The sequence below is a fragment of the Sander lucioperca genome, chromosome 13, assembly GCF_008315115.2.
Source record: "Sander lucioperca isolate FBNREF2018 chromosome 13, SLUC_FBN_1.2, whole genome shotgun sequence".
NCBI classification, from domain to species: domain Eukaryota; kingdom Metazoa; phylum Chordata; class Actinopteri; order Perciformes; family Percidae; genus Sander; species Sander lucioperca.
The window spans coordinates 12,898,868-12,921,905 of NC_050185.1; the positions used below are offsets into that span (position 1 = coordinate 12,898,868).

At 38.6% G+C, this 23,038-nt stretch overlaps 1 protein-coding gene across 1 annotated transcript; it reads right to left on the reverse strand.

The window, feature by feature from the left end:
• Positions 1-1,714: 1,714 nt before the first annotated feature.
• On the reverse strand, positions 1,715-3,313 carry gsx1 (GS homeobox 1). Its single transcript, XM_031319874.2, has 2 exons — positions 2,665-3,313; positions 1,715-2,560 (listed from the first exon to the last, which is right to left on the reverse strand). The coding sequence occupies exons 1-2, from the start codon at positions 3,035-3,037 to the stop codon at positions 2,208-2,210; spliced, it is 726 nt and encodes a 241-aa protein (XP_031175734.1). The 5' UTR covers positions 3,038-3,313; the 3' UTR covers positions 1,715-2,207.
• Between the last annotated feature and the right edge of the window lie 19,725 nt (positions 3,314-23,038).

Genomic DNA, 23,038 nt, shown 5'->3' on the forward strand with positions numbered 1-23,038 from the left:
CACAATTCCCTTTTCTTCTTTTTAAAAAGACACCGTAGTCCTTTTTGCTTCAATGAATTGATCGGCACAAAATTAAGAATAAATAAATTGAGCATTTGGAGCACCGAGCGTATAAGCTCCCCCAGGACACATACCCCCGGGCTATTGAATGGATAAAGGGCGCTTTGCAGAGGACGTTGTGAGCAAAATGGGGTTCTATGGTGCAATTAACAAAATAGTCTAATCCCACATCTTAACAAATGCAAATATTGGAGTTTTGTTAAAATGGTTAAGTGAACAATTAAGTGAAAGTTTACAATTGAAACTTCACATCCAAAAAAGGCACACTGATGCAGATAATGTGCTGTACGTAATTTAAGAGTTTTTACTCCCTTTAAAAGGGTATAGACGTACGTTTCCAAGGAAGCAAATATAATTTAAAGCCTATTCAACATAATAAATATAATTTTGAGAACCAAAGCTTCAGTCAGAGAGCAGCTGTAGCGGTGCGTAATTAGGCGAACAAAACGCTAAACTCCTGGTTTGGTCTTTTTGGATATGGTTTTAGTGATCAGATGACATATTTTTAACTTGAGTAAAACATATACATATATACATTCATTTTTGGCTATTTTTAATCAGATTATCCAACAGAGGAATTCGGCCTAAAAGACTAAATTTATGTTTGAGGATGCTGCGTATTATTTGACTTGGCACATTATTTAATTTTGTGGCTATAATGAGTTGCCATAAAAATCACAATATGTGCTAATTAATAATTATGTTTTTGTATTTGAACATCATATTGGCTGAGTCGAAAAGGCTTGTGTTATGTCTTGAACACACCTGGAGCTCATAAAAGCGACAATCAACTTGACCACACTGGTGCGCTAACAGTAAGAACAATATGGGTCGTGGACACCAAACTGCGTCTTTTCCTCATTTATTTTCATGTTAGATCGATATCTTAAGATATGCACACTCCTGATGCACCATTATACACGCACAGCGATTATTAACTCAGTCAAACGAGACGGATCATTTCAGCTAGGATGAAACTTGAAAAGAGCTCCAAAGGGCCAGGCAGTGATATCTGGGTCGAGTGTCCCCCAGGGATAGCGCATAAAAGGACCCCATACAAACGTCTTTATCTCCTCTGAGTGATAAAGATTATTGAGCATTTGATTTACTCTCCCAGGGTTCAGCTCATGTTGCCTAATAAGCTTCTTCTATAAGTGCATGTTGTTTGTCTGTAGTGTGCTGTGCCGGCTGGGAATCTCAACAACACCAACATTACTCGGTTCCTTACCGATTTCTTTTTGGTTCTGAGCTAAACTTAAACCTTGTCAAATACGTTTTTAATCTTTTTTCTCATACACCAAACACCCCTGATGCACAGCACCTGTACCTTCATGTAAAAGATGAATAATAATAATATTTTTTATTGCAAAGAAAATGAGTCTTACGTTAGAAAAAAATGCACTGCCCATGTTGCCACATACAGCGCAGCCAGGGAGAGTATAAATGTGTGGAGATGTAATTCATGTTACTATTTTGTCCAAAGACTATCACACAGTATTTTACAGGATCTGATCCTGTCTTCTCACAGCATGTTAAATATATACAGTATATATAATGTCCAAACTGCTGATATTAACCTTGAGTTTACGTGCGCCTCTGTGCGCACTCAGTTGTGCGCAAAGACCAAATATTTAACTCACACCACAACGTAGTCTGTCGCTCAGAAATATTTTTATTTAAGTATCAACATTTTTAAATAAATAAATATTTTTTCAATTACACTGAAGATATAATTTCAGAGTGATCTCAGCAATGTGACATTGAGGGAATTTCCCTCCAGCTTTTCATATTTGAAGTCACAGTTCCATCCACATAGAATGAATCTAACCAGTATAGTCACCATGTATACAAAATACTGTCTCCCCCAAATTACTAATAAACAATGTTGCTATTGTTTTTTTGGGGATTGCCTTTACAAATATGCCACCCATACTCATCGGATTGGCAACAACAAATGGATCGTTTTCAGAAAAAAACTACATACAAAACGTACAACATGTATACAGCTATACAATAATTCAGGGCAATCCCCTGATTAAATATTCTCTTTCTATGTACAGGCGACTGAACAAGTGGAACAGTCTTTTTTTGGCTGTATTCAAAATCATGAGGACCAAAATATTTCAGAGGGGAGGCAGTGGGAGAGTTCATGGGGAGACGGACAGGTCCACGTCCTCCTTTTCGGACGAGGAGGGAGAAATAGGAATGTCATCCTCCTCTTCCTCCGAGCATCTCGCGGTTGACAGGGACGAGCATTTGCAGTTATGTGATCCAGTCCTTTGGCCGCTGCTCTTGCCCTCCTTTTTGTGCTTCACTCTGCGGTTCTGGAACCAGATTTTCACCTGTTTCTCGGACAAGTTTAGGTATGTGGCGATCTCGATGCGCCTCAGTCTGGAGAGGTACATGTTGGAGGTGAACTCTCGCTCCAGCTCCAAAAGTTGTGTGCTGGTAAAGGCCGTGCGCATGCGCTTGCTGCTCTGAAGTTTGCTGTTGCTGTTTTCTGTGAAAAGTAAATAGAGATTGTCAGCTACAGTGATATCATGAAAACACGTGAAATGTGCCTTGGTTAATTTGATCAAACGTTATATATGAGCCTCTACTCACCGATGGAGATGCAGTGGAACTGTCGCGGGTCTGGGACTGAGTACGCAGCTTGGTATATCCCCGGTCCGTGGCTGAGGCTGTTGGATGAAGAGTGTTGCCTCGACAGAGCTGAGTGACAGTACTGTGAGCTGAAGGGAGAAAAAGACGCCTTGAGGAGCGGCAGGGTCGGTGGTGACGGGTGGAGCTGGGACGCGGTCATGCACAGCGGACAGAAACACAGCAGCCCGGCTTTCCTTGAGTGGCAGGAGCCCGGCAGCCCGTGCGGGTGGTGCGGCGAGTGCACGGCGTACGGGAATAAAGGTGGGTTGTTCTCGTTCCCTTTATCGTTGGCCTCCCTTAAAATCAAGGAATCCACGAGAAAAGACCTCGGCATATTTGCAAACGTGTTGCTCGGCAGTGTGGTTGAAGTTGAATCCGGCGCGTGGTTGTGTCAGCGTGCTCTCGTCTGGACGGTGGACAGCGAAGTGGTGCTGAAGGCGCAGCGCCGCTCCTTAAATAGCCGCCGTGGACTCGGTTCGGCCATGTGACGGTTACGCTGTAAGCGGCCAAGAGCTCTCAATAGGGTTTTGTGCCTTTCTCTCGGCATTCCCACTGCACGCTTCCCCATTATTTCACTTGTTAACTAAATGAACTGCATAATGTAGTCTATTCTTGTCAGCCCCACCCACGCCGCAAGAGGCGGCACTGCCCATTCTCCCTTTTATCATCACTCTCATTTTATCATAGAGCACAGCTTAAATTTGCGAGAGAAAACGTTCCTGTCACATTTTCAAAGCCATTATATGTATTATATATAAGATTTGTCCTAGACATGAAGCACCCTAGGTATGTATGTGTATACAAGTCATTTGTGTCTGTATAGGCAAACCAGGGCGAGAAGGAGAAACTTTCAGAACTATTTACAACTGTTGTTCATTAATTATGCTACATTTGAATAACAGTAGGTAGATTACAGAATCATTTTCCATCGTTTCTTTAAGATTAAAGGTCCATTATGCTGTATTTGGTGAGATTACGAGGAGGTCAAATGTGTTATCAGCTGCATGTGTATATGTTAATTTTCGCCACGTTATCTTTCTGATTAAACGCATTCTGAATTTCTGTATGTAGCTTATGTATGTATATAGCTGTGGTTAATTATTCGTGTGACAGGTCTTCTGCACTTGTGTGGCAACTTTTCTGACAGTGTTGAGCGCAAACATTAATGCAACAGCTGAATGTAAAGTTTACGCATATCCATTTTAAGGTTAATGTGTCATTTCTGGGCACAAAAAAAGGGACAAGTCATTGCCTGAAGGCAGTGCTGTTAAAGAGCAGTGATTAATTCCTTTGCTCGGGCCCCTGCCGAGTCGGGGGAAAGAATATGTAAAAATAACCAGGTTTTCACTCTGCGGCCCTTATTGAATGTCATTGTGGAGGGGTTTCAATGAGAGAGAAAGAGAGTCGAATTAAAGTGTGTGACAGCGGCGGATAGACGCAACAAAGGCGACTCTGTCATAGAGGAGCCCAATGCGCGGCGCGTGAAGCCCCCGCCTCGCGCTCTGATTGAATTAAGTAATAGGAAAACATTTTCTTTCACTTTAAGGCTCTCTGAACAAGACCTTCAAAGGGACGGGACCCGTAATGTGTGAGTAAATAGTGGAATGTGATTTCTCTTCCTCCGAGTTTTCATCTTTTTTCAACACAGATAATCTGTTGATATCTTACAATTAAGGATACATATGGCATTCATAAACAGAACCCAATGCCTTGGGGCGTTATGTTTGATGATGCCAAGCTAGTCAAATACATTTAATTTATTGAATATCTAGAGTTTAACCTGTTGTTTGCTTCCTGTCTTTCTGTGTAGTAGCCTTGAGGTTAGCCTATTTAATTATTTGGATATTGACGTCTGTTTAGGTTTCTATGTCGTCTGTTTTAGGCATATTTCCCATCAATTGTCACGTCCAGCGAATTAGCTCTTCTGCTCCAAAACATACCCACATGAGGGTGTGATGCTATCTGTTTTCTCCTCATTTAAGAGGCCTAATGTGCTCAGCTTCACACCGCTAATCTTCCATTAAGGCTGTAATTACGCTGCGCCATTAAAGTAGATACAAATTAGGAGCAGTTAAACCCTTTAAAGAGACAAAATATCTGTCCGAATGACTGAATGAATCTGCGAGAGCCATTTTCCTTTTTCTATTAGTCTATCCTTTCATTTCCTGCCAGGAATTAGCCATTAACTAGTCTGTCAATCTTGTTGCACTCTGTGAAACCTGTAAATACAAATCTATCGCTTTTATTCCGACTCTTAATGAAGTAATACGTTAATGACGTGTATTCATCATCCGTTAAAAGCACTATTATTCTCATAAAGAGTGTGCCCGATTATGTGCTAAAATACAAAAATAAGTAGGCAAAATGTGTATTCCTTTCAGCCCTGGGCCTAAACATTGCAGATTTAAAAAGAATCATGCCTCAAATCCTGCTTTTACAGCGGCAAATAGGCTGCATGGTGGTGGCAGCTTGATGTATTGCTTAACATAAAGATGTTATCAAAGGTCCTAATTTTCAAATTATGTACAGCAGTCACCCCGTGGATAGGAATAGAGGTTTCATGGGTCGTCACGCAGGGAGGCTCATCCTAATTTGCAAACCCAACTGGAGACTGACAAATAGTTTTGACCTCCCTCTGGAGGCGCGGGCCAGAAGTGCAAAGAATCTCATTCTCCATAATCACTTGTTACTGAGATAAATAATCGAGGGAAATAGCCCACTCACATTATAACGACTCTAACACATTTTTTTTGCACTAGTCCCAAGCTAAAAATTATACATTTATAGCCACTTATGATAACATTCATGCATCATCACATCCATATCTGTGTTTTCCCCACAAAGCAATGAGCGTCATGTTCAGTAATACAGATGTGGGTTGGTAAAGCTTCTTAACGTTTATGTTTGATAGAGGGAAAGCAATGCCCCTGAAATAGTAAATTATTTATAAGATATTAAGTTGGAACAATTGCCATCACTCAAATTCATCCCTGATGATAACACTGACCAGTGCCTGCTGTGCCGTTGGAGAAGCACATTTTCAGGGGCTTTTATGCAATTATACCCAAAGATCTCGTGCCTGATGACATAAAGAGAGCAGTCTGTTTATGGAGATGTAGTCAATATCTCCTTTTCTTTTTGGTATGAATAATTCATAGTTTAAGACACTATCCCCCCTCACTTAATATGTACACACACTTAAACACCCACACATCTCTAATACAAATGATGGTTTTAGCTGACAGTGTAACAGGATTTAAGGTCCCAGTGGGGTTTGGCCCAGCCGTGGATGGGCGCTGTGACTGTCGACGTGACACAGAGGGCCGGCTGCCCCTCCTAATCTCCCCCTGAGGCAACATCACAGACTGCGGATCCTGCTGCACCTCTATGGACGCACAAAGGCCTGATTATCATTCATATGCTCACCAGAAACACCAGTCCAATAGATAACAGATGACACATAAGTACCAGCTGAATGGTGCAATATGTTGAGGCTGCAGGAGTCTATAGGGACTAATGAATCCTTAAGAGAGAGCGAGACTTACAAAGAGATGCAGTCAGTTGAGGTACCATAATGTGACAGATATAAGGCTCTACAGGTGAACATGGACTTAAGTGAACCGGAGGAAACTAAATGCTTTTTTAGTTGCAGTTGTAAATATAAGGAAATAAAATCATGTGTTTAATCATACTGAACTGAGTGTGACTGATGATCGTATCTAAAGTAGAGGCGTTTCATGTTTCAGTGATTATTTTGGGAAGAGAAGATATTTAAGTGACCATTTCAAGATGATAATTAAAAAAGTACCACTTAACTCAGCATGACCTCACAATTAATCAATAAGATTTATACTTTAACTGAGACATGCAGCAAATCAACATTTACCTTTATACTAAATTGTTGTCAGGTGATTTCTTAACACATTATTTTATGAATTGTGTTTGAAAACTTGTTGTTTATTGGCTCAAAAATGTGTCATGTTTCCCTTCTTCAGTGCTAAATTGTTAAATTTAACATGCAGTGGCCCAAATGCAAGCCTGAAGTGGGATTTAGTGCCAAGTTGGTTGACATCTGGATGATCCCTCACTTTACTTTGACATACATCATTTGAAAGAGCAAGATGTCACAATTCTAGCTGTATTAACTTTTTACATTCCCAATTTCACTGCCACAACAGTTACTTATTTTGTAGTCTGGCACAACAAATGTACATTGCTGGGATAAAGCCTGACATCTGGCTGACACAGCACTGTGTGACCTATGTCTGGCAATCAGAGACTACTTATTTTGTAAAAGGAGGGCATACAAAACAGAATTAGAAAAATAGGTGAGAAAAGTATAAAATATTTACTATCTTTGCGCTGCTGTGATAAATGGCTCACTATTAGATTAATTCTGACTTTTTTGACAATTAACTCCAAACAGGTCCCATTCAGGGAAAAGACCAGAATCAAAACTGTATTTGAAACGGTTCAAGAACAAAAAACATTTAATTTTGTATTTTTCAGTTTCAGGCTTGTGCACAAAAAAGAGAGTGTTTGTTGAGGGGCTACTGTAACAGGAGTGACTATATTTCAAAACAGAGTGTTCTGTCTCTGGCAAGTCTCTGAGATGTAAAGCCTGGTACTGACTACTGGATTCATCCTTTGTATTAGTTTTTTTTGACACTCAAACATGATTTGTTGTGACTGACTTTAGCTAAAATATTTTTCAGGAATTGCAGGAATAGCTTCAAATATCCTGAATGCTAGTTAAATCATTATTCAGGCAACAGTAGCCTCAGACCCAAGTGCATCTAAAACAGATGCTTTTGAGATGTTTTTCTTTGACTCAATTTGTGTATTTTAGTCCAGTCTAGGAATGATGATGATTAGGCTGAAAACAGCTAATGAAAGTGGTATAATAAGTGTGTAAGAAGTAGGGCAATCTGTGGTGGACAAAGTAAACTCATTATGGTTGATGGGGGGGGGGGGGGGGGGGGGGTCATAAAATGCTTCAGCATAAAACAAATAACTTTTTTCTTCTTAAAAATGTCTGACAACACAATCTTGGCTAGAGTCAGCCAAATTCAAAGCAAAGATGGGAGCCAGCAAAGTGTTAATACATTCAATACATTATAATGCAATTTCTTTGAAATTTAACATAACTCTCTGTCCCTTCCGTTTTTAATTTTTTAAATTGTTTTTAACTGCTCTTTAATGTTTTATGTAAAGCACTTTGAATTGCCCTATTGCTGAAATGTGCTATACAAATAAAGCTGCCTTGCCTTGCCATTAGATTCAGTCGCAAACACTAAGGCTCTTTGCCGTCTCAGTTCTTTGTGTTTATATATCCACATGTAGGCTACAGTACATTTAATTCCACTGGGAATGTTACATTTGATAAACACTCAGTACACCACTGAAAAGCAAGTGGCCATGCTGCACACTGAAACATCTCCACGTGTGTGAATATGACAAATGATGCATCATACGTCATGCTGACACAAGTCTGAGCCGCGGTTCATTGAGGTGCTTCGTAAAAATCTCCTAGCAACCTCTGTCATGGAGGTCTACTATAGAGTATAACTCAAAGTCCCACAGTGCAGAAGGATCGAAAAGTAACTTCTGCAATCAGCAGTGTTAGAAAATTCACCTTTAACAAAAGGGAAAGACATGCATCCTAATTCACTACTTACTATTGTACTTCAATTTAGTGTTTCAAATGAAAATAATAAAAAAAATTGCCACTGTTTCACATTTTTATTCAAATGTAATTTTAAACACTCAAGCATCATGGAACTGCACAAGTTGGAAAGCTCATTGCAAACATACAAGCATGAATACAGTACATAAGCCTATTAGAAATCTATATACCCCTATTCCTAATCAGGAGAAATGACTAACAATAAAACAATGAAAATGAAAGCATCAATGTGACTAAAATGCTTAAAAGTTTGGACGACTACTACGATTAGCATTTTATACTTTGTTTTTCTCTTCATTTCTCCCCTGACGGTAAATCTGGTTGCCAAATTTATGCCTCAGTCTGCCATGTCGAGCCTCTCTGATGTGTTTGAGTCCAGGTCAAGTGCTGTTGCTAGGTGCGTCCTCAGAGCTATGGCTGCCTCTACACAGCTGGCCACACTGACAGTCTCAGCACTGACGGTCTTAGTGAGGCTGTCAGGTCTGAACGACTGAACATAGTTAATAAATAACTAATAATCAGAGAAAATAGATATCTGACAAAGAGCTACATTGTTGATGGAGATCCATTCAGGGATGTTGAAAATTAATACTTTCAGAGGGAAGATTGGTTTTGGTGCCAAGCTTGTTTGGTGCTGGTTGTTACTTCAAACCCCCTGAGTTGAGCAGACCTTTTTCTTTTATTTTAATTTTTTTGCTCACCATAAGTTGTCATATGTTGACCAGGAAGAAAATGTAGCCAAGTAGCAAATATTGGGAGCTACTATGCAGATCTGATGCGTCATGCAGTTCAGTGGTTAGGCTTTTTTCACTCAATGTTTAGAGTGTTCTGGGCTATGCTCTCACTCCCAGTCTCCTCGCCACACCTCCAAACCAAGTTTGAACTGCTCAACAATAGAGGTCCCCACCAAAAGCAAATTAAACAAGTTTATGTTGTGATTTATATTACATGTCCCGCTAGATTGTGCTGGTAGTTGGTAAAACTGAGCAGCAAATTTCACATTACAGAAATCTTAAGCATTTATTGTTCAATTCTACAGGTTAACTCTTAACAGTTTTTGGCATCACTGACTTTCATAACCTAGAATTTCTAGTATTTTAAGATAAACAATATAAACACCAGTATACATAATACTAATTAAAAGTTACAAAGTGATTGGATTTTGAAAAGGGTAATTGTGTACATGAATGTGTAGATGAAGTGGACTGAAATGCATCATTCTGTGTCTTCCCTTGGCGTAGCATCCACTACAGTTAAGGAAATCTCACAAGTAAAAAGCATGGAGTAGGCTGGTGTAACTGGGTCACAATGAAAAAAGAAAAAACCCAAACTGAACTCAGTCTACAGCATGAAAACATGTATGGGCACAAAAAAGGGCCAAGTATGACATAAATCAAAGTGGCAAAAAAAAACATATCAGAATAAAACAGTAATATGATTGACCTTTATGCCAACAGTAATTGAGTAAAATGAGTGCATTTCGTAATTGTGAACATATTTGATGCAATACAAAATTACTTAAAGTGCTCATATTATGCCTTTTGGCTTTTTGTCCCAAAGGGACTTACCATCTTACAGAGAAAACATTGTTCACAAACTGCTCCAAACAGCTCTATTATAGTCCAGCCTTTACTTCCGTGACAAACGTCCATCACTTTGTAACACACGTTATAATGCTCGCCTAGCTGCTAGCATGGCACTCCCTCATACTCTGCAACTGACAAGCTAGCAGTCCTTACCTAGCTACTGTGCATGTGCGACTCCCAACAAAGATGGAATAGAAGTGAGAGGTCTCACTCTGTAGCTAAAACAGAGAGCTCAACACACAGGATGAAAAGAGGAGCTGCAGCAATGTGCAGTACAACAAAAATATGGTGTTTTTTTTTTAATTAAACCATGTAAACCTATTCTGATATAACCTCTAAATACAATTATGAACCTGAAAATGAACATAATATGAGCACTTTAACAGTAAATGGAAATAAAAAAAATTCGGGACATTTTGTATACGATTGTTATCATTTTGGCACTTTTTTCTAGAAAAAAAATACTTCACATTACCTTTACACCTATTTACCTCCAGCATCTTGGATTTGTGCTTGTACATTTTATGACTCTAGAAAGTACTACTAGTCGTACGTACTAGCATTTGTGATTCATTAATTGGAAGTTGATGTATTTAAGGTAAACAGAAAGCAGTTTAAACTAATTTTACATTCATACTTCAGCAGGAAAACATGCTGTGGGCCGTGGCCTGTTTTTGACAAGAATAAATGGGAAATAGATGCAAACCTGACAGTTTGTCCTCTCTAATGAGCCCATTTACATCTAAATGTGATGATTTTATGGGAACTGAAATAATCAAGTATGTCTTCCATGAACTTTTTCAACTTCAGGATAAGATAAACACTACAAAGCGATACTGTTTGCCAACCAATGTCCGTCATACTAATATACAAAGCATTTGTAAACTACTGAATTCTCCAACTGTGTCCTCTGACATGCAAGACTCATCAATCCTTACACTTTCCATATGAATGAAAAATAATTAGAAATTGAGTTTTGCTTAAAAATATTATAAGAAAAACTCCACAGAGCCATTAGCAGTCTAAATATCTTTGGATAATTTCAAATTCCCTTTTGATGTAAATCTATTGGTTCTGCTATAGATATGTCTCAAACTTCCCCTTTGACCCTATTCATATAAAAGCCTTGAAATGCTCTTCAAAAGGGTGTGTTACCCTGCGAAGGTCAGTAGGCTATTAGGTATGGCTGACTCACATTTTTCCAAATCAGCAGACTTTTGGCCTAGAAATAACAGGTCAAACCAATGAATTTAATGAACTCTCCCAGACACAATGAATGCCTCTTGCCATTTGAACCCCGATAAAGGGATATGGGCAGGTCAGCCAGCCCTTTCAAGGGGTTTGTACACAAATGTGACAGAATGCAGTCGCTTCAGTGTCTGTGCTGACAAGTTGTTCAAAGTGCTGGGGATGTCAGTGATAGTGCCTTCATCCACACTGCCCCCTTTGTTCCCTATTTTGTGTCCGTTGCTCTTTCATCAGCAGTCCCACACGTACAAAAGCGAAAGAATGCAAAGCGTCTTTTGCAATGATCTGTTTGCCTCATTTCTCTCTGCCGAATGTTATGCTGTAGGCCAACATGCAGGAGATTTTATTGTAGGGAAAACAAAGCCGAATTACGGTGCAATACAACTTCTGATGGCGACTCGCTACTCCTCCCTCCTTTTCACCGCTTTACTTTTCTCATCCTACCCTCTTTCCCTCCCCTCATTCACTTTCTCCTTCATCCATTGTCCCTTCTTTCTCTCAGAGTTTTCATTTTCGATACTCTGATGTTTCCAGTAGGTTCAATTTGGAAAAGAAAGGAAGAGGGAACAGAGAAATCAAAGGAGAAAAGATGAATTTCCTATTTCAACTTTTGCATAAGTATCAGGATCAAGTATGTTTCATTGATGCAGCTGCCAAGTTGTTTTGTGCTTGGTTGAGAACATCTTTAAGCATATGGTATTTGTGTTTTCAGTTAATTGAATCATTTGGAGGCCCATGGGAAACCACCAAGGGGGGTAAGGGTTAGGGAGGAGGGAGGTCAGAGAGTTAAAGCAGGAGAGTGGGAGGGGAGATAAACACTCCAAAAACTACTCATGTAACCATTACTTAATAATTTTCAGCTCAGCAGTTCATTATTACACTTTTCCCAGTGTGTTTCTCTAAACAACAGGACGGGTATGAGCTTCAGGAAAAAGTCTTAAAGGAAGCCGACTCAAAGACCACTGTGATTCCTTTAAGTTTATGGTTTTCTCATTAATGACCTCCTGCGGTTTGGCCCATTTCCTCTCCATTCATCTCACATTAGCCTCCTTTCAGAGGTCACTACTGTTTTGGGATTGTTTTCACTTTTTAGGATACAAATGTTTAAACATCAACACAAACTTTAACACTTTGACATTTTTAAACTAAACCGATGTCATTCTGTCCACTTTTCAGCCACCTGATGTAGAGATATTTCACAATACATTTTGATGAGAGAAAAACAAAGTAAAAGAATAATTTCAGAAGTTTTTGTTTTAAATGTTGAGGTAGGCTACAATTTCCACATATCAAACTGTAACCACTCTGTTAAGGATGGAGTTGAGTCTGTTTCCAGGGTGAGAGCAACACTTTCAGGGCAATGAATGAGTAACGTAGGGACATTTGCATAAGTAAGAGCAGACCCCCTGTATGATTTTCATAACCCAATATCCCCTTTTCTTCTCAGATTTCTATTGCAGGCATTGTGATTTGGAGTCAGCTTTTGTTTGATTTTTTTCCCCACACTTTGTGGTTGTTGCATTTTACTTCTCTCCCCCCTCCCTCATCCTAATGACCTCTGCGACGGCTTTTTACTCCGTCTCACACACTGCTTTTGACTAAATGGGGAATCTATGGCTTAGTCTCAACTTTCTCTCAAGAGTTATGACGTAAGAAGTGTGAAAAAGAGGTTTAGGCTAATTCAATGTCTATATGTGACCATATATGTGAGAGTCGGTGTGATGACGGGTCACTGCCCATCTCACAGAGTCCCCCAGTTTTCTGCAGATGCGCTCTATTCAGGAGGCGACACACGGCGGGACGCTGCTGGGAGGTAGTTACTATTTCTCCATTACCATAGAAACTAACACACTGGCTTTCAGCTGGACTAGGCCAGGGGTCCACTGACACCAACTTTCACACTACTCTCAGTCCTGACAAAACCCCGAATGGATCTCAGCGCTCTAAATAATACCCATTTGTACCGAGTTCAATGACAGAATGAGCTTCCAGCAAAATGCTATGACATCAAAAAATAAAGAGGGCCTCCTTTTTGGGACACTTTATAATGAACACAATGATGACGGGAAAAACACTTGGGCACTGATATGAGTGAAGCAGACAAGTAAAAAAAAAAACAGCAGTTTATCAGTATCTAGTCATGTTTATCTTGTCCAAGAGCTGTGCAGGTTGTTGTCAAATTAAGATGTTTCTCCCACTGTGTAAAATGTTTAAACAATGGTAGAAAACTGTGTCCAACCTAAAAGGAATAGTTTGACATTGTGGGAAATATACTTATTTGCTTTTTTTTGCCGAGGGTTAAATAAGAAGATTGATATCAGTTTAGCATAAAGACTGAAAACAGGGGGAAAGAGCTTGTCTGGCTCCGTCCAAAGGTAGTAAGATCCACTTAGCAACACCTGAAAAGCTAATTAGCATGTTAGAGCTTGTCTGTTTAATTTGTACAAAAACTGTGTAGAAGTAAGTGTAAAAATGACAAGTTGTGGTTTTATGGGAGGTTATGGCTGAATAGTCTGGTTTACTGGATGTACAGTGCTAGATTAAAGCCTAATATCTGGTGTGTGATGTCCCTCTCCTTCCGCTATCTCCACTATCTATTTAAAGGGCACCATCGCCCAGGACGGTTATTATTGGTTTAAAGAAATGCAAACAAGCCAAAGCATTTTTTCCCCAATTCCAGAATAAAAAGTGGTGTAGCCAGACCATACTCTAGCACTGACACAGCACTGTGGAGATAGGTCTGGCAATGTGAGACTAACGCCGGACTAACACTTACTTGGCAGAGCTGCGCTAGCCAGATCCAGTCTCTGTGCTAGGCTAAGCTAACTGGCTGCTGGTGATAGTATGGTGACAATAGCTACATTAATCTTTTTTTTTTATGATTATTTTTTGGGCATTTTAGGCCTTTATTTTGACAGGACAGCTGAAGACATTAAAGGGGAGAGAGAGGGGGAATGACATGCAGCAAAGGGCCGCAGGTCGGAGTCGAACCTGGGCCCGCTGCGTCGAGGAGTAAACCTCTATATATGGGCGCCTGCTCTACCAACTGAGCTATCCGGGTGCCCAATGTTAATCTTAATGCTGGAAAAAAGTGTAGTTGTAGTCAGTTTAATTTTTTTTTCTGCTGGTCTGAGCCCTTATTTACATCCTTGCTCTCTATTTGTGCAAATTGTTTCTGCAGTTGCAAAACTATTTGAGTTTAATGGCTGTCGGCAGAAGATTTAATTGTCTGCCTGTCCTTAATTCATTTTTATATTCATTGTATATGGGTAATAATTGGGGCCATAGTACAAGTCCACTGAAAAAGCACACACTTGGACATTGATGGGGAGTGAAGCAGTCAAGTAAAAACTACAGAAGTTTACATTTTATGATGCCAAACACCAGCAACAGGTTAGCAATATCAGAATCAAGGTTTATCTTGTCCCATGGAGAAAACAGTGTCTTTCCTTGTTTTACAGTACATCCTATCTGCTCTCCACTTGGGAAAATGGTTTCTGCAGCTACACAACTCTGTGGTTTTAATGTCAGACAAGTCATTTTCTTGTCCATACTTAATGTATGATGTATATATTACATGGTATGGGTAGTAATTGGGCATTGTGGAAGGTACAAGGTCAGAGTTCACAATTGATCCTCTCACCCCTGGCAGGTGCAGCTCACAGAAGTGAGAGGAGGCGGCCCCTCATCTCTTCCCACCTCTTCACGCCGCTCAGCGAGAGAAAGGGAGGAGTGTAAATGAGTGCACTCCAGAAAGCCATCACCTGCTCCCTCCACCCTAAAATCCCCACTAACTCTGCCAGACAGAGATATCCTACAACCCTAGCTCAAATTTCTCCAACTCTGGTTAGTGAGAGAGACCGAGAAAGAGAGAGACTGACAGAGAGAAGGAGGGAAAGGGAGGGTGGAAGAAAAGAGGAATCAAGAATTTTAACTATTAGCATCCATGCTGTGATTTTGTTTTTCCGCCTGTTTTGTTGTTTTGCGTATGAACGCATTCATCGGCAGCAAAATGTACATTTGTCATGCCTATAGAGGGAACTGAGGGGTATTGAGTTTGTGCGCACAGAGAGCCCAAGGGTGAGGTTGTGTATTGATGGGTGCCCCTCCCAGCTTCTCCCAGATTCCCCCTCTATTGTGACTTTGAGTGAATGTATCCTCTTGCTAAGGGCACTGGAATGTGTCTTCTCTACTTGTGTGATGGATGGGGCCTTGTTTTGCACTCCTCTGCCCCTCCCTCTGAATCCCTCTTTCTCTCCCTCAGCCTTTGACTCTTTCATCACATCCTTTTATTCGGCACCAATAAAAGTCAGTGATTCTTCATCAGCCGTTGTGCAGATCTGAGGGCCGCTGTTATTTTTCATCAGGAGTGTGTCACACATCACCATTCAGCCCCTCCGTCACACAAATTCAGACACTGGCACAGAGGCAGAAGCAGGTGGAGATACACCATCAATGAATTATTCAAATGAGACACTGGGCATATCCTTTAAATTTAATTTAAATACTTGGTTAATGTTGTTTGGTGGGTCTCTATTGCCATTTATGCACAAGGGTGATATACTGTTTCAGCCTGACCGAGTTATAATAGTGGCATAGAAAATACTACTACTACTATATAATAAAAAAATAAATAATAATAATAATAATAATAATAATAATAATAATAATAATAAAAGAATGAAAAATAAATAAGAGAAAGATGAGGAAAAATTGGAAAAACATTGGATCATACATGCTCTTTGCTCTGTATTACATTTTTAAGCAAACATTTAAACATCGATTGTTGTAATTATCGGAGTAATAATTATCAGAGTAATAAGAGATAAATACTAACAATTAATACATGTACTGTATAGTGAACATGCAGATTACCTCACTTTCTAAAAGATGGCCCACAGTGAAATCTCACTCATGTGTACAAATAAACCAACATGTGCTACCAGCACAACATTGATTCCATCATTTGGTGTTTTGTGAGACCATCCTAAAGTGTTGACTCTCACGTTGGGCTGACCGACGCATGAAGCCATTATCACAATAATAATAATAATAATAATAATAATAATAAGGATATTTTTCTGATGTTGTTGCTTTATATTATAGTGGTGAATATCTACAAATTCACATATTCAATAAAAAACTGCAAAGCAATGAACTCTCCATATGTGTAAAACTAATAATAATAATAGGCCTGGGGGGGTTATGTGCTGACCATGAATCACAACATTACCTCACTGCCTGGAAGGAAAATAATAACATAATTGTTACTGCAGCTTGTTCAGAAACTTTGTCTTGGACAACTGAAATGTGTAGAATTATTTTTCTACACACTTCTGTTGTCCAAATTAATGACTTTACTGATATCATATCATCATAATATGATTCTGCTAAAAATCAATAAATTATAACATTGATGAATCTCCAGCCTTTCTCTCATGCCGCTCCAGTACTTTCCAACTATCCATTCCCATTATTTTCATCTTTTTTTCCTTTTTGCAACATAACATCCCAAGATAACTCACACTCAGACATCACTTCCCGCCAGTGGGAGAGTGTCTCTATTTAAAAAGTATTATTCAACAGAGTTACATAAGCTCCAAACAGGAGTCAGGCCTCGCAAATGAATCATCAACTCAGTCATCATGTCAAACAACGATCCTCTGGCACTTACAGCACTTTATGACATTTTACACAATCTAAAAAGACTCATACACACCTAAATACAAGCAGAAGCATCACTTATACGAATATTAACACATTTTACTCTCAGCTTTATGTGTGGACACGCAGAAATGTCAATACTAATAGCAGCAATTGTAAGCAAGCCACTTACTTTTGAAGTCATTAGTATTGAAAGGTGTTTCTAATGTTCTGTCCACCATCATTTGCATACACGGGGGGGAAGACAGAATATTCTAAATACATCTCATGCAGTTCAATATGAAAACATGAAGTGATGTCCAGCTGTGGAGAAAAAGAAGTCCTGCTAAGCAAAGGACTCATTTCAATCGATCATTTTTAACAAACGTGAAATTGGATAATTGGAGCAGAAAGTAAGGTCTCGACTCTGCAAGATGCCTGATGACCAGGGTGCAAAATTAACGTTTTTTTGTCCACCAGCCAACTGGCTAGTGAATGTTCAAAGTTTCCCAGCCACTCAACAGTGTAACATTACTTTTTTGGCCGGGGAGTGAAGGAAATCTACCATCCATTTGCATATTTTACCAGCATTTGGCTGGTGCTAATTTTGAGCCCCGCTGATGACCCACAATTCAATAATAAAAGAGACATTTTTAAGTCTTTGGTGAGAAGCAGTATATCATTTAAAGTATCAAATGGATGTTTATAAAAGCTACAGTCTTTGCTGATTAAATTGTAGCCTTACATATCAATAATGTGTCTCCCTGTTTCTTTGACAAGTTTGTTGGGATGTTAGGATGAAAAATAGCAGCCCCACGTCCAGGTGTAATGTGAGCCATTATTCCACCTCTTTGATACTAAAGTGGAGACAGCTTAAACACACCTTGTGTTCTTGCATGTTAAAAAAAAAAAAAAAATAGTGACTGCACACACACCAAGCAAGAAAGTGTTGTTCAAGACAAAATAAGCAAATACCATTTGGTGACAGGGCTGATGTGGTACATTTTTACAGGCAATAATGTTTATCCATGAATAACCTGCACAGTCAGAGGAGGATCATGATATAGAGAAGCCAGCCCCATATTGCCTTGTAAGTCCACAACCCACACCCACGTGTGTTCCAGAGAAGTGGCCAATGCTGCAGATGAAACATATAAAGATATCACCTTAATGATTATCTTCTCTATAATGTTGAGGTAAGTGGAGTTTAAGGTTGTTGTGCAGCGAGTAAATGTACAGATTGACGTCATAAGAGATGTAGGTACACTCACAAAAATGACTCGTTAAAAAGGCATTTTCATGACTACAAAGTACTGTATATTCACATAGTTTTGTCTCATCTGATTATATTATAGGCAGTAACCTTATTGGAAGATTTAGTGTTCTTTGAGTTTCATGCTAAGTAGGCCTATTTAGTTGTACATACCTATTCATGAAAGGTTATGAGGAAGTGAAAGAATTCCATTTGAAGAAATTCATTTATTTCAATTTAAACGATAAATCTAGTTTATCAGAATACTTTTATTTAGTTTTATTTTGAGCCTGAAAAGCCTCATACACTAATCTTCAGGTGTCTTTTTTTAAATGGAGGAAATTAACAACCATACATCACATTTATTTTGTTGAGTCCGTCAATTTAAAATACAAAACAAATTAACAATAATATAGTTATTGACTCATTTTCTGATAACACAGCACAACATATCTACTCTACACTAAGCATATTATAGATCAATACTTCAAATATCTAACCTTCATTAGTATCTCATTGAAATGTTTACCAGCGCCCTCTGCAGGCTGTTGAACCAGAGGGAGTTTTCCCAACCATACTCCACACTCTGCCACTTCTATATTTTCGAACAATTTGACAACAAAAGTATAAGCTCCTCGCTTTTTATCTGTTATTTATTAAGGGTTTTCTTCAAGATAACATTTAGAGAAAGATTTTTAATCCTGCAGAAATGTAAAATGTAAGAGCAGTGGAGTGAGGTATAGTTAATGACATCAGGCTAAGCATTTTTAGACTATTGTGGCCACAATAAAATCTTTTTAAATCCCAATTTTAATTTTCTGTGGGGAAAAAAACATTTTATATCAGAACTCACAAATAGAAAAATCCTCATTCTCAGATTTTATGAAATTCTCAGAGTCATGAGATTAGTTCCATTTTTCTAATAATTCTCTTCTGTGCATTGATTTATTTCCTCAAATAGCATCTCAATGAATAAAGCTGCTGTTACATCACATCCTGGTGTCAGTAGGAGCTCAATTACAGCATTTCAACTTATAAACGCTTTGTTGAGTCCACATCTTTTCTTTTAGGAGGTGTTGAAAGCATGCTTCAGCATTAAATTGTATCTGCACATTGGACTTGTATTAGTTTTGTTTTGATTGTGCTGTCATCCTCCTCTTGCTCCCACTTCACAACACTTTGCTGACGGTTAAAGGTATGATGGAGTAAAGGGATGAGCATTTGCTCATCTTGCAGTCTCCGCTTCAGGCGCACAGGACGTAAGCTGCATTCACAAGTTCAGGATATTTGCTGGTGTTTTGTCACAGTGATGTCGGAGGGTCATATGGAGGCAGGGAGCCATCAACAGAGGCAGATTTAGTATTGCCTCCCAGCAGCTGCCCCTGTTGCCTCCAGCTATAATGGTCGCTTTCTCCTCAAAGTTTCAATACTTTCCTCTGTCGTTTCATTTACATTTTTGGCAGTCTTTAATTCATTTTGTGGGATAGAAAAAAAATCATCAGGATTTACAACATTTTTAATGTCTAATTTTTAGAAATAAAGCAGAACACACATTTGACTTACTCCACTTACATTTTGATTAGTTTCTTCAACAACTGTTCACGTGTTCTTGTTTTACAATCTTCACTGGAATTATTGTGATGATTTTGATAATTACATTTGATTAATATGCATTCTATTTTTTTTATAATATGTCTCACCTAAAATAGTGTTTTTTCACCTATTTTAAATTTCTACAAAAAAAAATACGAATTTAACATTATTAAAGTAACTATCCATTAATCCAATAATCAGAAAACATATTTTGGAGTTGTGTGTAAATTTCTAATAATATTTTTTTATAATAATGTTTTATCTTCAAAGATTGTCTTCCATGTCATCTCCACAAGGTTAGGGGTTGTGAACATTTAAATCTATATTGTTAGTTATTTTGAAAAAAAAAAAAAAAAGATTTTTCTTTCATTTGAATTCAAAAATTGAAGAATCAAGTAAACAGTATTTAAATTACCTGGATTTTATTTAAATGCAATCATCTGCAGTTATATGTAAAAAGTAACTGAGCATATGTGATTTCTCAGGTTTACACGGAGTATACCGTAATTGAACACAAATTCAAATTAGTCAATAACAAAATTCAATCCTCTGGTGACAAACATAGTAATGTTAAATGAAATTGATTTTTTTAGAGATTTACAATTTTGTCATTTAACGCTGATACTGTCTAAATTATTGTTTGAATGTAACCTTTTTCTAACCGCTGAAATTATATTTTGGGTTTAACAGACCCTTTGTCTTTGTTATAAATGACATGGATGTTTATATGTGTGTGCATGTGCGTGTGTGTATATATATATAAAGGCAAAAGTCTAAATGTGCATGTTTTTAATCAGTCCTGGTATAACCTCTTGAAATACGGAAAAATGGCAGAGGCATTAAAAACATAAAAGGGAAAAAGGGCAGTAATGAATTTAGAGGAAAATGGACATTAATGGTATTAGCATTACTCATGTTCCATATAACAAATTATTGGAAATTTGACAAGCACACCAAATTATCTCCTCATGCCTGATGGGAGTGTGGTGAAGTCCTCTCTACCTGCTGAGGAAAGACAATTTCTACTCATTTTACTATTTTTAACAATAGAACCAACCCATTAAGACAAATTAATGTCATTATCAAGTCTCTATGAAAATGACAAATACCACCGTTTCGAGCAGCTTTAGAGGCTATTGACAATAATGAAATTCGCTGTACAGGTACTGAAAAGAAACACTCCAAGTAATTATTTTCTAGTAGCTTGTTTGTCTGCCATCCGTTCATTTGCTTTCAGCTCAATTATCTGACTCTGTGAGCATGTGGAGGCGCATAGTGCTCTGCGGCCCACAGAGCGAGGGCCCTAATTGGGCAATTACCGTTCTGTTTCTGGGCTTTTAGCTCCAGTGGAGAGTGGAGGGAGACCGCGGTGTGTAAAGCCATGAGGACCTTCCATGCACAAAACCACACATATACACTGTTAAAACAAAAACAAAACCCCACGTCCTCTATACACATAACACAGACCTATACGGTGCAGCTTTAGTGCAGCTCGTGCAACAAATACTAAAAACATAAAAAGTGAGAGGAGCTGCAGGCCAAAACGCGGTCCTTTCAGTGACACATAATGCAGGTGCAACGCTGTATTATGTGCAACTTTACAAACATGTGATTATGTCATGTACATATGCATTCTTTCAGGTTTCCCTTTAAACAACATGCCATCTAAGTAACCATCAGCTATAAATGTCTGAGAGTGCTTACTGTATAACCCTGCTGAGTTTTGGGTGGGGGGGTGGTCGAATGAGGTAGCGGGGTTGCAGTTGGTGTATAGAGGGTCAACAGTGGGTACCACTTAAAAGTGTTGTGCATCATCAGCTAGGAACTACAAGATTCATTGCAGAGCTTAATAATCAGGTTGCAGCAATGCTCTGGCCATTTGCAGTGGTTTCAAACTGCAGGTGAAAAGTCAAGGAAGTTTTTAATGGATTCCTCTGTCAACATGTCAAACCTGCACAACTTTATGGAAAACACAGAAAACACAGAGAGGAAAGACCTGAATAAATGGTTGGCCAAAAATAACGAATGCATACGCTTCCACACAGGGTATGAGGGGTCAGGAAATGGTTTGAGGAGTATGGAAATTATGTGAATCATATACTATAGGCATTACAGTCTCCAGATCTCAACCTGGCTTAACACCTATGATTTTTGCCCACTGTGTTAGTTAGCACTCTCAGCCACCCTCATTAAAACACCAAATTAATTTCTTTTGGAATAATAGTGCTCATCCTCTCCAGTTGTGATCCACAGACTTCAAGAATGTGGCTCGTGTTGGCCGAAAACTTCAATAAGAGAAGTTTCCTTTAATCTGTCACCCATCAGAATATGGATATTTGGCTTACCTATTGAAAGTGATATTTGCAGGAACCGAAAGGAAAAGGGAGACTCTAGTCTGAATATACACTTCAGAATTGCTGCCCATTTCACCGATTTCTTTCTTCCAATAATTTAGGTGTTGTGCTAATTTCCTTGGTAGTAGGGCTGCACAATTAATCACAATTTTATCAAAATCGCAATATGGACTAGTGCAATATCCAAATCGCAGGGTGGGCGCAATATTTGTTAAAGGCAAAATATGTGTCAAAGCATTCTGAATGAAGTATTGTGGTGCTGCAGAGACGTCCCGGCCTACAAATCCTATCCTACAGACTAAAGAAAACATCTTTGTTTGGTACAGATCCTCTCAAAAATCACATTATAAGCAATTACATCTTTTAAGTTTTTAATATTTTTTTAATGAAACTGATACAAAAATGATCATTCCCTCCAATATCGCGAATCATATCGCAATCGCAATATCAGTCAAAATAATCACAATTAGATATTTTCCTCATATCATGCAGCCCTATTAATCAGAGCATAGGCAGGATTAGGAACGGGGATCTTCCTGTGCCACAGCCAAAAAATTGTTGTAACAAGAAAATAATCACAAAACAAGTTGTTAGTTGACTTACAGACTAACAAGTCTTAAATATGCATATTTATTTGATTTACTTAAAAAGAAAACGTTAAGTTAGCCTCCTATAGCGACTACTACCGCGTCCATGTTGACTGTCGACGGTCGAGGATTGATACGGCTAACAGAAATATTGACTCTGTCTATATAATGACGTGAAACTAAATGGTAATCCAGTCTGTTTTATTCAGAATCTGAAGTTCTCTAAAGATAAATAATCAGCTGGAAATGTCATCAGTGGCTCCTGAGCTGTTTTGCAGAGGAATAAACAGGGTTATGATTTGATTCCACTTCATCATCAAATCAAATATTATATTTTATTATGTGGTATAAATATGCAGTTTGATATTTTCAAAATCAATTTGCAA

Excerpts from the sequence above, each read along its gene's own strand:
- gsx1 (XM_031319874.2), bottom strand. The coding sequence starts at position 3,037 with ATGCCGAGGTCTTTTCTCGTGGATTCCTTGATTTTAAGGGAGGCCAAC. Across the intron at positions 2,561-2,664 it reads GTTCCACTGCATCTCCATCG|AAAACAGCAACAGCAAACTT; the intron begins GTGAGTAGAGGC and ends TACTTTTCACAG.